This window comes from Solanum verrucosum, unplaced genomic scaffold (assembly GCF_900185275.1).
Source record: "Solanum verrucosum unplaced genomic scaffold, falcon-dt-bn FXZP01000203.1, whole genome shotgun sequence".
Classification (NCBI taxonomy): Eukaryota; Viridiplantae; Streptophyta; class Magnoliopsida; order Solanales; family Solanaceae; genus Solanum; species Solanum verrucosum.
Window position 1 is genome coordinate 115,862 of NW_026020815.1, and position 15,702 is coordinate 131,563.

The 15,702-nt window shown below is 27.0% G+C and overlaps 3 protein-coding genes across 5 annotated transcripts in view; 1 reads left to right on the forward strand and 2 right to left on the reverse strand.

Moving 5' to 3' along the window:
- The window catches only part of LOC125813444 (protein C2-DOMAIN ABA-RELATED 7-like), a 79,596-nt gene extending 77,627 nt beyond the window's left edge, over positions 1-1,969 (forward strand). For 2 of the 3 annotated variants that reach the window (XM_049492948.1, XM_049492947.1), the window contains exons 2-3: positions 884-979; positions 1,475-1,969. In XM_049492948.1, coding sequence (XP_049348905.1) covers positions 884-979; positions 1,475-1,783 — 405 coding nt within the window. In that variant the 3' untranslated portion in view covers positions 1,784-1,969. The remainder of the gene's footprint in view (positions 1-883; positions 980-1,474) is intronic. The other variant, XM_049492950.1, reaches the window with a different exon arrangement.
- LOC125813446 (kirola-like) overlaps positions 1-15,702 on the reverse strand; it is a 436,501-nt gene that overhangs the window by 111,872 nt on the left and 308,927 nt on the right. The gene's annotated exons all lie outside the window — the stretch shown is intronic.
- On the reverse strand, positions 3,261-6,535 carry LOC125813443 (kirola-like). The gene is made up of 3 exons (XM_049492946.1): positions 6,261-6,535; positions 4,695-5,132; positions 3,261-3,798 (listed from the first exon to the last, which is right to left on the reverse strand). The coding sequence occupies exons 1-3, from the start codon at positions 6,445-6,447 to the stop codon at positions 3,533-3,535; spliced, it is 891 nt and encodes a 296-aa protein (XP_049348903.1). The 5' UTR covers positions 6,448-6,535; the 3' UTR covers positions 3,261-3,532.

Consider the following 15,702-nt stretch of genomic DNA (forward strand, 5'->3'; position numbering starts at 1 on the left):
TAAGAAGTTCACTTATATATTCTCTTTGTCTAATTAATTGTGTCACTTTTTTTTTAGTCCGTTCAAATGTAATAATTTTTTATATTTAGTAATCAAAAACGCTCACCTTACCTTGATGAAATTATTTATAAGCATACAAATATTTATTACCATAAGTTTAAAAAAAGAATCCTTCTTTTTGTTAATATTATTCCATTGTCTTGTCAAAATTTACAATATTATAAGAGGAAGTTTCAAGTACTCAAGCAGGCAACTCGTTAATATGCTTGCTTGAGCACTTTAAGGGTATTTGTGTAATTTTATTAGTGGTTCTTTCGTTTTAATTTGTTTCTCTTATTTTTTTCTTTTTTTATATATATAAAACTTTGACTAATTCTTGAAATTAATCTATCAGTGTCAACATAAAATGGGACAAAAGAAGTAACATGTATTATTTAATTTGGAAACTACGTAAAAAAGTATTGTAAATCTCAATAATTAACAATATTGAATTGACTCTTGAAATTCCATATGTCATACATATATTAGGACAAGGGGAATAACATATTTTGTTTAAAAAGTACTATAAATCACAATAATTAACAACTTAGAATATGTAAAAATCATATTAAAAATTAGTTAACTATCTAAACTCTATCTATATCACATAAACTGAGACAAAAAAATAACAGATATTGGGCCCGTGCTAGCACGTACACCTGTGTCCAAGTATATTCACAAAAATTGGAATGAAGTATATAAATAATATATCTCGAAAAACTATCTTGTTCTAAATCCAGAATTTATAAACTTAAAATCATGAATACGTCTTTTTGGTGTTTCATCATGTAAAAGTTTAAATAACATCTGTTATTTGTACTGATATTCTGCAATTGTCTTATAGAAAGTGAAGACTAGTTGTAAGAAGAACAACTGCAACCCTGTCTGGGATGATGAATTGACCCTTGCACTCAAATATCCAAATGTTCAAATTGTTTTGGTGAGTATTCTCTCTTAATATTATTCTTCAATGAAACTAATAAAGCTCAATTGTAGCTAAATATTTTTACGTTAATAGACAGAAAATCTATTATTACTAAATGTCTTTGGCATAATACATAAACATGATTCCTAACTTGGCTTCAACAGACAGTTATGTCCTCAAACTTTGAGTGTGCACAAGTAGTCACTTAAACTTGTATAAAATTGAACAAGTAATACATGTAGCCTGTAGGACACAAAATACCTATGTATGGTGCCATGTAGAACGAATGTGTCCATTTGTTTAATTTTATAAAAGTTTAAGTGCCCACTTGTGCACATCCAAAGTTAAAGGTCATAGTTGTCAGCTGATGTTAAGTTAAGGGTCATGTTTATGTATTATGTCAATGTCTTTTTTGTTGCAGTGAAGGTAAAAATTCAATTAGCCAACCAATTGAGCTACTAATATTTCTTGATATATATAATTTTAATTTGATGATTATAATATTTTCAGACTGTGTATGACAAAGATACATTTAGTAAAGATGACAAAATAGGTGAAGCAAAGATAGACATCAAACCATATCTTAAAGTATTGGAGATCATGAGCTATCATCAAGACCTTCCAAATGGTGTCAAAGTTGACAAAGTTCAGCCAAATAGAGACAATTGCTTAGCTAAGGAAAGTTACATCATATGGGAAAATGGCAAATTGATCCAAGACATGACACTTATTTTGCAAAATGTGGAATGTGGTGAAGTAAAATTGCAAATTGAGGTGATTCCTAAAATGTTATCTGAGGATGCATTTTATATTGCATAAGCTATAATTTTATTAGTAAATTTTATAATATGTATAAGTGCTAAGGGATGAGCCTTGTATTAGGTCATTCTAATTGATAAATAATGTGCAAACACTAGTTGGTATTTGCCACATGCTTTATGTAATATAAGGGCCATACTATTTTTACTATTTTTGTTGTAATAAATTAAAATCATTGTGTTTGATGATCTAATCAACTAATAGTATTATGGTTGAAGAGAAAATAATAATAATAATACTCAGTCAGACGTTCAATAAAAGTGTATTAAATCAAGAATAAATATAATACGCTTCTATTATAGACGTTTTATTCTAACTGTATTTACGGAAGGCCAAGACTACGAAATAGACATTACGATATAAAGAGCTTTATTTGAACACAAAGATCTTTTAAAAATTATTACATGAAATATTTTATGATAATGGATATTTAAGAAACAATACATGAATTTTTTAATAATTTTAAAAAAAAATATCTCTGTATTTTAATTTTTCTTTTCACCCTTATTTAAGGTCCATTAATATAAAATGGCTCCTACTATATATGTAAGTATATCACATATATAAAATAGGGAAAAAGTACAAATATACCCCAAACTATCGTAAATGGTATGCAGATACCCTCCGTCATACTTTTTGGACATTGGTGCCCTTGCCGTCCAAAAACTAGAGCATATATACCCTTTATACTAACGGACATACACATAATCTTATCCATCGATCCAACATTTATTAAATATCAGATTGACGGATAAGATTGCGTCACATGTCCCTAATTAGTCTTCCGTTAGAGTGAAGGGCATATATGCTCTAGTTTTTTGACGGTAGGGGCACCTATGTCCCAAAAGTATGACGAAGGGTATATGCATACCATTTACGATAGTTCGAGGATATATATTTGTCCTTTTACCCTATAAAATATAATGTGATAAAAGAATAGTGCCTTACTCCACTGGAATTTTCTCTTCAAGTCCATGTGACATGTTGCTATATAATGTATATAACTGACATTGTATATAAAATATGGTTGAGAAATATTTACTTTCTAGAAAGAAAGTAAAGAACACAATTCCCAAAAACCAATCTTTCATTTCTTTTAGAAAAAGATCATTTATTCGAGGGATGTGGGCACGTGGCTAGTAGTTAAGACTCTTCTATTTTTAATCAGAGATGAGTAAATATTAAGACCTAGATAAGTAAATAAGGAAAGTCCTAATTAAAAGAAGCATTTTCTTTTTATTAATGGATCGTACGTGATATGAATTTAGATTAATTAAAGTTCTAATATGAATAATATATCTAATGTAATCTCGTAAGTAAAGTCAAGAGATATGGTGTATTCATAGATCTTACTCTTACCTAACCTTGTGAAAATAGAGATTATTTCTATTAAGCCATCAACTCGACCAAAATATATCAAAATCAAATATAGAAAAAAATACAAGAGCAATATTAAAAAATACAAACTGTTTTTTTGAATCCACAACAAAATATGTTAGAAATTACATATTCACTCATTTTGCCTTATTTTATTTTTATTCTTGATACATGTAGTAGACATTTCAAAGCACACTCATTAATAACAAACACACGTACGTTATTACAAGACTTGAGAGAACATCTTAGTTCCAAGCATTCACCATATATTATTCGTATTCTTTAAAAATATTGTCACACATATGACAGTATAGCATGTGTCAATATATTTTAAAAGAATCCGAGCAATATATATATAAACATAGGTATATATCAATTGAGATGGTGAGTCTCAATATCTTTTGTGACATTGAGGCAAAATTCCATCAAAGTGTGTGGATCTGGCACATTACAATTCTTCTTTTCATATTCCAAGATCCAAGTAACTATATTATCTTCACCTTTTGTTTCAACATGAACAGTGACGTAAAATGGATTATAAGCCTCCAATATATCTCCTCCAATCACTTTGAATTTAACCAACTTCTTTTCTTCATCTATTTCTTCAATTACTTCCTTTGCCACCTTCTCTTTCCCATCTACAAGCAAAGATATATAGTACAAATTTAATACTACTAATCTGAAAGAGTTAAAATGATTTGAATTAATAAACGCATAAAAGCATAGCTCATTGAAAATTTGATTGGGTTAATGGATCGAACATGTCAATTTAAGATAAATAATGTGTCACAATTTAATATGTCTAACTTAAAATCTCTTTTTACTTGTTTATTATTTAATTGTCTAATCAAACTAACCAAAGTTTACTCCATTTAATTATCATGTCTTTATCTAACCAACTGTGGCAACCAATATGTCCAATCCAAAATCAGTACTTTTTATTGTTTATTATTTAGTTACCTAATCAAACCAACCAAAGTTTTACCCTTCATTTAATTATCAGGTCTATATCTAACCAATCAAATCCAAAAAATTGTTTATTTTTATATGTGATTATAAATTTTGACATGTCTAAACTTTTATAAGATTAGATTATGGCCTATTGTTTAATTAAGACAAAACATGTACTGAGTATTGGAACAATTGACTTAGATATAAAAATTTTACTTCCCTATCTCAACTATTGAATAGTATATTTTTAGAAACAAATTAGCTTTCATTTTTTTAGTTTATCATTATTGAGATACTATATATCCACACAAATGTCTAAAACTTATTGTAAATCACAACTTTAAAAAGCTATCTATTTCTTATTCTTTCTCTAAATTTTAAATCCAATCAAACGATTTCACATAAATTGGAACAAAAAGATAATACTAAACTTAAAATGCATATCATGGATTTCGAACTCAAAACTTCATTAAAAGTAGGAAACATTTTCTCTTTAATGGACCATACGGATCATAAATCTAGATTATTTGAGTCAGTAAATATCAAACATCGAATAACAAGAAAGAGTAGGATGTAGGCTTACCATGGGTGAAGTTCCAAAAGATAACAGAACCAACCGTGCCCCATTCACCTTCATGAATATCGACATTTTGTATATAACCAGGTGACATACTAGAAATATGATGTGGTCTATACCTAAATATTTCATGAAACACATCCCCATCAGATTTGATATTTATCTCTGAAACTAACTTTCCTGTTAGGTGATGAGTCTCAATATCTTTTGTAACATCAAGACAAAATTTCATTAGTGTGTGAGGATCTGGAATATCTTGATTCAACTTCTCATATTCCAAAATCCAAGTAACTAAATTGTCTTCACCCTTTGTTTCAACATGAACAGTGATGTAAAATGATTTGTAATAGTCCAATATATCTCCTCCAATCACCTTGAATTTAACAAGCTTCTTTTCTTCATCTATTTCTTCAATTATTTCCTTTGCAACCTTTTCCTTCCCATCTATAATATACACAAGCTTTAGTTAGCAACTTTCAAATAAAGTGTATATAACAAATTATACTTATTGACTCTTTAAATTTTGAATTCATCTATGCATATTATATTTACACAAATCTTTAATGTGCAAAAAAATACTCCATTTAATTGAATTAAGTATTGTTTTACCTAAATCAATATGGTTCAAATTAAGTAAGTGTCTATAAATCAAGATAACATTATTACCTCCATTTTAATTTATTTGTGTTCCTTTCTTTTTTTAGTTTGTTTTTAAAATGATGTTTTTTTTTATCTCTTTAATTTCAATTTTACACATGACATATTTAAGACCACAAAATTAAAAGACATTTGAATAATATTTTATGTATCTTTAGTATATCATCATAAGATTCAAAAAAATTCCTTTACTTTTTAAACTCTAAATCAAATCAAAACCATACAAATATATTAAAATAGAGGAAGTAATTATTTTTGTCAACTCAACCCTTTCACCAATAAATGATCTAATAAAGAGTAATTTGAGGAACAATAAGGTTAATTTATTCAAATGATCATATGGGGATGCAGCGTTGTGATAGCAGACTCATCTGAATCGAGTACTCTCAATGTAGATCTTAAGTTTACGCATAAATATTTACTAAATTTGTAATAAATATAATAGATCTGAAATCATAACTTATAAAATATAATACATTTAAGGCTAAGAAGCATATCGTTTGAATTTATATATATTTAAATTATGCATTTATGCATGTATCTTTATTTATGATCACCAATCATTAATTTTTTTTTAATAAATGTGTTAAAAACCTTAAACAATACTTATTTTAGACCATAGAGAGTACCATAAAATGGAGGCTGACAATATAAGGGCAGATCTAGCCCTTAAGGTACATGTAGATTCAAATTATCCTTATTTTTAATTTGTTAAATGGATCTTCAATCTAATTCAACCTCAAAAATTCAAAATAATATTTGTAAATATATTATTATGGACTACTCAAGTAAGTTAAAGTATTATTTTATGTTAACTCAAGATCATTATAGAATTATATAAACTTTAAAATCGAAATTCACTTCTGATCAATATAACAAGAAGTTGAAGTGGTATAAAAAGTGGTGGCAACTTACCATGGGTAAAATTCCAAAAAATGACAGAGCCAACGGTACCCCATTCACCTTCATGAATATCCACATTTTGTACTTTATCAGAACTCATAGTTGAAATATGATGTGGTCTATGCTTAAAAATCTCATGAAACACATCTCCATCACACTTAATATTTATCTCTGAAACCAACTTTCCTTCAAGACTCATTTTGTCTTCTCTCTCAAATGAAATCTTACAAAGATGAAGTGTGTGTGGTTCATTATTAACATGAATCTCTATGTCCTTTTATAGTTGGACAATATGTCTACACCATAAATCTTTTATATATTTTTAGAATATAAATATTAACAATTGAAAATTTTAACAGCTAAGTTAGTTGATTATCTAAACTTTTTGTAAGTGTTCAATTTTCCACTCAGTAATGTCCTTCTCCATTTCCCCTTATTTATTTTTTAAAAATAAATAATAACACTCGACTTAAATAAGGCATATCAAAATCAGTTTGAAAAGAAAATATACTAGTAAAAATAATCTTATAAAAAATAAAGAAAACCAAAAGATACAAAGTTGCGTTATATATTTTATATATGATTTCCCTTTTCTCTCTATATTTATAATGTATAATATATAGTCGTCGATACAAAAAGGGCTCTTCGTCTATATCTATCCCAACTTCTAAGCAATTATATTTTTATATACTTTTTTTTTATTTTAAAATAAGTGTTACGTTATATTTTTATTTTGTTTTGAAATAAATAATATTTTACATAACTAAAAAGACATAAATGATATTTTTTAATTTGAAATTTATTTAAGTGAAGAAAATTTTATTTAATAAAAAAATTACTAAATGATACACTTTTTCCAAAATATTTATATTAAGTATAAGTTAATAAAAATACTTCCTTTGTTCATTTTTACTTGTCACTGTTTGACTTGATACACCCTTTAAGAAAATAATTATTGATATAGGTATTTTATCAAAATATTCCTATAAGATGATGTTTAGTGTTAAGTTTTGGAAAATGATTAGGAGAATAAATATTTAATTGTGAAGGTAAAACATGGAAAAAATAATTGTATTTTTTAATATATCAAAAGTGACAAGTAAAATGAAAATCTATTTTAGAAATAAATGACAAGTAAACGTGAACGGAGGGTGTATATTTGACTTTCTAAAAATGAAAATAAAAAGAATATCTATTTAGAGCTAATAAAATGGATCATGTTTTTCAGTTTTTATTGGGATTGACCCATATTATATAGTAGTTAATACTTAATAGTAGTATAACTTAAAATCTAGGTCATTGCCCTATTTTATTTTATTTTTATACCTAGCTGTCTCGTGTTTGCGAGTTGACCAATTGATTTGTTATTGTTTAAATCGTAATTAGAATACTGGTTTTATAAGATTTGAATGGTAAAAATCATAAGTAAGATATAATTATTCTAAAAGATAAAATATCTTTAAGGAATTGGGAAGTGCAATAAAAAAAAATTAAAAGAAAATCCAAAATATTATATAAATGAATAAAAAAGATGAAGATATATGTGAATAAATTCAGTATAATTAGTCTTGATAATTTGATACAAAGTTATATATATATATATATATATATATATATATATATATATATATATATATATAACGAATTTAGATACCTTACTTTAAAAAGTTGTCATTTCTTAAACTTTGTAAACTTACTTTAAAAAGTTGTCATTTATTTTTTTCTTTAAAACGAATTTAAGAAAATACTCTCTCTGTCCCTAATTACTTGTCCATTTTTCTTTTTATAGTTGTCCCTGATTACTTGTCCATTTTGACAAATCAAAAAAGGACAAACTTATTTTACCTACTATATCCCTAATTAATTACTTTGCAAAAGGTAGAACTTTTTTTAAATTTTAAACTTTTAACTCATTCACTTCATAATTAATAGGGGTAAAATGATAAACTCACTATATCAATAATTATTTTCGTAATAGATATGTCAGTTTAAAAGTATACAAAGTAATTAGGAACCGAAAGAGTACAAAGTAAGGAATTGAAAAGTTGTCATTTCATACCCCTCAAATGTACTTTAAAAAGTTGTCATTTCTTCTTCTTTAGTCTGAATTAATAAATTAGATACCATACTCTCTAAATTAGCAACCTATATCTATTTTAATTTTTTTTATATTATGATATTTTGTTCTATTTTAATCAAAATTATGAATTTACCAATAGAACAAGTAAATCTTATTTATAAAGTAAGAAATCGTTTTTAGGCATATATAATGTTATGTTGGAATAATAATAAAATATTATATTTTTTTATTTTATGAGTAATTTTGATAATAAAACCAAAACATAATTTATACAATTAAAAATGAAAGAATAAAAAATATTCAAATATCTATTAAATGTATGTAATATAAAGTAATTATAAAAAATAGAATATACTAAATATCTTATTAATTCTCTAAATCTATTATTTGGCAATAAAAAGGGACTTTTCTATTTAAGAAACATATATTTTTAATAAGGATGATATATAAATAAAAATAAAGAAGATAATTAATATAGACGATAAAATCTATTGTTTAGATATTGAATAAATTAAAATGAACGGAGAATAATCGATTAAATATATAAAAAAAAATACGTCAGGATGACAGAATTAAAAAAAATTATTTTTGCTTTTCTTCTTTATTGATTTGAAAACAAACGTTATTTCACCAATAGGACTTGTTTTCGAGAGCAATAATGGATACTAATTATGATGATTACTGCATTGATTTTTAATAAGGATGATATATAAATAAAAATAAAGAGAATAATTAATATAGACGACAAAATCTATTTTTTAAATATTGAATAAAGAACAATCGATTAAATATATATATAAATAAGTCAAGATTATGATGATTACTAGGAAGATGGGACATGTTTTCGAGAGCAATAATTGATACTCCCTCCGTCCCATTTTATGTGGCGATATTTGATCGGGCATGAAGTTTAAGAAATAAATGAAGACTTTGAAATATTTACCAAATTGCTCTTTAAAAAGTAGACTCATTTTTCTCTCTCCTCATAAATGTATTGGAGTATTATTTTAAGATTAAGTGGGATCAACAAGGGTAAAAAAGGAATTGTACCTTTAAATACTTACCATATAAGAAGATGTGACATTCTTTTTAGGGCTAACCAAAAAGGAAATGGTGTCACATAAAATGAAACGGAGGGAGTATTAATTATGATGATTACTAGGAAGATGCTTTTATGTGCATAGAGGTGTATGTATTAAAAACTTTGATTTTGAATAAATAATTAAGGAAAAGGTATAAATTCTCTTAAAACTTGTCACGAAAAATCAGTTACACGTTTATACTATTATGACGATCTATTACACACCTGAATTACTTGAAAGTGAATTTATTTCAACTGACACACATACAACCAGTCACATGATCAGAAAGTGTTTCACACTCGCGTCACGTCATCACCATGTCACTCCCACATCAATAAATACGCCAGATTTTTTAAAAAAATATTCATGTCACCCAATTTCTTCTTTTTCCCTATACACCATCAAACCCACCATTAAATCACTATCATTATTGCTATTATCATCAAATTCACTTCTCCACGACCCATAATCAAATTCACCACCGAAATCTTCCACAACCATTGCCATCATAAAAAATTGATAACAAACATCATAAATTTAACTAAATTCACCATCGGAATCATATCACTATCATTGAAATTCATCACAATCATAACCATAAATTCACCATCCACATCAAAATCATGAGTTTCATTGACATTATCGAAATTAAAAGTCATACCACCACTAATTTTTCACCCATCACCAAACTCACCACAAAAATTATCACAATATACGAATTTCATTCAAGCTCAAATAGAGAATTGTGAAAACTTGCAATAATTATTTGCAAAGATTTTAGTCACACAATTGAAAAACTAATACTCGATTTACTATTACTGATTTTGAAGAAAATTTAGAGAGGATTTTTCTGAGAAAGAAGAAAGATCTATGAACTTACATTAAAAGTTGAATTTTGTGAAAAAACCCAGAAACTTTTTACACAAAAAAGCAAGATCTGAATTTTTTCTTATTTCAAATGCTCACAATCAACAAAAAAAACACAAAAATAAATTGAATAATCCGTTCTTGACTTGACGAATTTGATGTGGGAATAGTAAGGATTGACCAATTCTAGATGTCTCGCCGAAAATTTTTTCGAACAGTGAACCTAATTAATTGAACAACTTCACGATCTTTGCGATGAATTTCTATCCCGCAATGTTGTTTTCTATTTTTCTCTTAAAAATTTATCATGAAAAAAAAAATATTTTTCACATTAGCCATGGCAAAATGAGTGTTTGTGATAAGAAAAAAAATGGAGGAAGAAGAAAGGTAGGGTAACATGAAGGAGAAGGGTGGGGGTGGAAAAAATTTTGTCTTTTTTTTTTAACTCTAACGCGCCTTTTTTATTTTTTTTATTTAATCTTATTTTCATGTCAGCTTTGAGGGTGGTATTAAATTCACTTTTGAATGGTGTGTGTAATAGGTCGCCTCAATAGTTTAAGTGTGTAACTGACTTTTCGATACAACTTCAAGGATGAATTTATGCCTTTTTGTCAAATAATTAAGTACTATATAATATCCTTTTGGTATGATTTAGTATTTTTAAGTTTGATTTTAATTTTTTTATATAATAAATTTATAATCATAATTTTTTCAGCTTCAACTTAATTTCTACTTTTTTAGAGATGTTTCTATTTTTTTCATACTATAAGTATTAGTAACACCTTATATATAGGAATATTCAAAATAAAGCATAAATAATTTCCTTAGTTAATTATCTACACAAAAATGATATGTCAATTAAATAGGGTAGTTTGATTTTAATGTTTTGTTATATAATAAATTGATAGTCATAGTTGTTTGATTTCAATTTAGTTTTTTTTTTTGTTTTATGAAAGTTCTCAATTCAAAAGAAAAATAATTTTATCTGTTAATCAATCATGGAAAAGATATTTCAATTAAAATAGAATAGTCGAAATTTCAACATCTAAAATAATCAGTTTCTACAAATACTAATTAATTAATTTATTAGCATTTCAATAATATACATTAATTGTATATGTAATTATATACTTCTATATCATTTAATATTTTTATATTTTTTATAAGTACCAAAATATCATATCGAATATTTAAAAACATAGTATATAATAGTAAGAACTCAGCTCAAGTACTTGAAGGTTCAAACAAAATTTTGGTTAGGCCCTTTGAGTTATATTATCAATAGACTATAGAATATCTAAACTTATCATGTGACCAATTTTATTTTTATTTTTTTGGTAACTATATATATTTTTATTACCAATTGATAATTAATCTGTAAAAAATCAAAGAAACAGGACAGCCCCCAAACGCAGTTGCAACATCTTAACTACTCATCTTATCCACTAGTAGAATTAATCAATTCATAACTATACATTATAATATAATATAATATAATATCTACTAATCATGGATAAAAATTCAAACTGCTATAAAATTTTGCTAAGTTTACCTTCATAAATCCTCTAACAAGTACTTTCTTGAACAAGGACACAGATTGTAGCCGTATGCGGATTTATAACTCAATTATTATCACTTAAAATCGTTATTATAACTTAAACATGTCATGTAGAAAATTAAAATTGAAAAATTATTTTTAAAAAAAACATTATTTCAAACGAACGAAAAAAATAAAATAAACAAATTAAATCGAATATTGATCCAATTGTTCGTGCTATTTCATGTGGTGGCCGGTTGACATATTTGTAAAATATTATCCCACGTGATTCACAGATATAAGTTGTCCATCACAATAATTGCTTTGCATTATTTACTCTGACATTAGTTGGAGTTGGTAAGTGAATTTAAAGAGTTCATTCAATATTTTTAGAACTTCAATCAATGGAGAAACAATATTATAATTTGCCATACATCATATATATATCTTTCAACAATAGATTATTATTTTTTTAGTAAAATAGTGATAACATCTGCATACATTTTCTCAAATTCTTCAGATTTCGCAGAATTTCACTTGATTTGTTGTTGTTATCCTACTATGCACCTTTGAACTTTCATAAGTGGTATACATGAGGATTTAATTGGTTATCGCTAAAAAAATAATCTTTAATAATAATTAATTAATTGTAATAGTGATAAGAGGGAGTTGCTCGGATGGTAATTAAGTACTCCTCACTTCCAACTCAAAGGTTGTGAGTTCAAGTCACCAAAAAAACAAAAGAAGTGTGACCTCCTAAGGAGGGGTAAAAATAAAAAAAAATTAGCATTTGATGTTAATATGCATATTATTGCCTTTTTAGATGGATACTTCGGTAATATTTTTTTTTTATAACTGATATATATGATGGAGGATAGGTTGATAAGGGCATGTCAAGATGATAAAGATAAAGAACTAACAGACTTTTAAGCTAATATTTTTCTTTCGAAAAAAGTAAAATATTTCATAAGGCGCAACACTGATTAATTTTGTACATATACTTTTTGGCCTTAATATGGTATTATAACCTAAAGGAAATTTTTTGTGAAGTTTGCTGAGTCAACGTGGATCATAGTACTAGCTATATGTATTTAAACGATGGTAAATATGATATAAAAGTCGAACTCTGAGGTTAAAATTTGGATTTATAATTTTTAAATATTAGGATAAGGACATTAGGTGTAATATATCTTAAGTTTTAAATTTATTTTTTTACATATTTTTTTTAAAATTCTCAATGTCAATAAAAAATTTCAATTAAAGCTATCAAGTTCGATAAAATAATATGTCAGATTTCTAACTTCGCCTCCAGAGTGATGGTGTGACCAAACGGAGGTGCCATTCCCTACATATTAAATACTTCAGTATGGTTTAACCATTTTGTGATGAGAAAAAATAATTGAACCTACTATTCTAGACATATATAACATAAATAAATATGGGAAAAATTATATCACTCCTATATTCCAACAAAAATATTATATTCCAAAACCATGATATTAAAAGTTCAATAAACTCATTAATTCTAATAAGAACATCAAAGATTAAAAAAAAAAATTAAGTTTAGATATTAAATGCGCCTTCGACTTTGTTGGTTTAATATCTTAATATTTATTAGTTTGAACAAGTAGCCAGTTGTGTCATGCTTTTCACCATCGAGAAATATAGTGTGATGGATAAGATTAATTCTCTTATCTTAACCTCAAGATCTTGACTTCGTATCCCAAATGTATCTTTGTAGTGTTATTTTCTTAATACTATTCAACAATAACAAAAAAGAATTAGAGGGGAAATTATCCAAAACTAAGTGAACAAGGACAACAACGTGAAACACCATTTCTTCTCAACTTTTAAGAAATACAAGTGCATTATATATATATATATATATATATCACTACAAAAGGAACCCCAATTATCAACAAAAAAATTCGTTGGTAAATTGATCAAATTGGTTGGCAAATTGAGTTACCAACCAAATCCCAACGTATATTAATCCGTTGCTAAAAGGCTCGTCGGTAAATATTACCAACCGATTTTAATTTGTTGGTAAACTTACCAACCAAAAATCAGTTGATAAACACCCAAAGATGTTGTTACAAAATTTTGAAACATGGCCCTGAAATTTCCGTTGGTAAATTCACCAACTAATTTTTGGTGAGTATATCGTTAGTACCTTTACTAACAAATTGAAAAGGAGTTAGTAAATTTTTTTCTTTATTATTCGATTCCGTTGGCAATACAATTTTTTTCTTTATTATTCGATTCCGTTTTATAGTAACAAATGTTGATAGTAAACTTTTCAAGATACATTGGTAATTGGTTTTCAATTTTAGTAACATAAAATTTATGTTGGTAATTTACCAATAAATTTTAAATACTTTTTTTCTTTTTTTTTTGGTTTCCCATCCGGTGTTCGGTACCCACATTGGAGCCCGACTAAATCCGGATTCACGCCGGAAAAGTCCCCTGGTTTTCCATCCGGTGTCTGGTACCCACATTGGAGCCCGACTAAATCCGGATTCACGTCGGAAAGTCCCACATTGGGGGATAAAGCGCTCCCTAACAAAGACGACTCTGTACCCAAGGGGAATCGAACCCGAGACCTCTTGGTTAAGGATGAATGAGTACTTACCACTCCACCACAACCCTTGTTGGTAATAAATTTTAAATACGTTAGTATGATTATTTGTTTTTCTAATAAATTTACTAATTGATTGTTAGTTTGTTGGTAATATATCATTCAAGTTCAATGATACGTTACTAATTGATTGACAATATGTTCAAAATATTATTAACTGAATGATTATTCAATAGTAAAATATTTATTAATTTATTGCATTTAAAAATCTAAGAGCACGAATATAAATCCAAAAATATTAATATCAATCTTATAAATCATATTTGAATGAAACAAGCAAAATCTATGATAACAAGTTAAATTAATCTCAATATGACACATATCATTATATCATGATGTGTTTCTAAATGTATGTAGTGTACAAGTTGACAGTGTTAAGCAAAGTCAAATTTTGGCTAAAAGTTAAAAGTTAAAACGCCTAACGGTACAAATTGAATATGAAAACCTCAAAATCGAAACCAACCATCCTATTAGACGAAAAATGACCTTCCAGAGCTAACCGTGCTGACGAAATTCAAATTTGAGCATGTTTCCCAAAAAAATTGACCTAATTCAAATTTTAGCCAAAAGTTTAAAGTTAAAACGCTTAACGACACAAACTGAAAATAAAAGTCTCAAAACCCGAACCAACCATCCTATGAGACCAAAACTGAACTTATATGGCTAATCATTGTGACAAAATTTCAATTCGAGCACGATTACCAAAAATATTGACTAAAGTGAATTTTTGGCCAAAAGTTAAAAGTTAAAATGCCTAACGGCACAAACTAAAAACGGAAGCCTCAAAACCCGAACCCTCTATCTTATTACATAAATAATGACCTTCCGCATCTAACTGCACTGACGAAATTCTTATTTGAGCATGTTTATCAAATATATTGACCGAAGTTAAATTTTGGCCAAAATTTATAAGTTAAAACACCTAACGGCACACACTAAAATGAATGCCTCAAAATCCGAACCAACCATCCTAATAGATAAAAAATGACCTTTGGAGTTAATTACGCTGATGGAATTCTCATCTGAGCATGTTCACAAAAATATTGACCAAAGTCAAATTTTGGCCAAAATATAAGATTTAAAACACCTAACGGCACAAACAAAAAATGGAAGCCTCAAAACTTGAACCAACCTTCCTGTTAGATAAAAAATGACCTTTCGAAGCTAATGACACTGACAAAGTTCTAATATGAGCACGTTTACATAAACTATTGACCAAAGTCAAGTTTTGGCTAAAATTTAAATGTTAA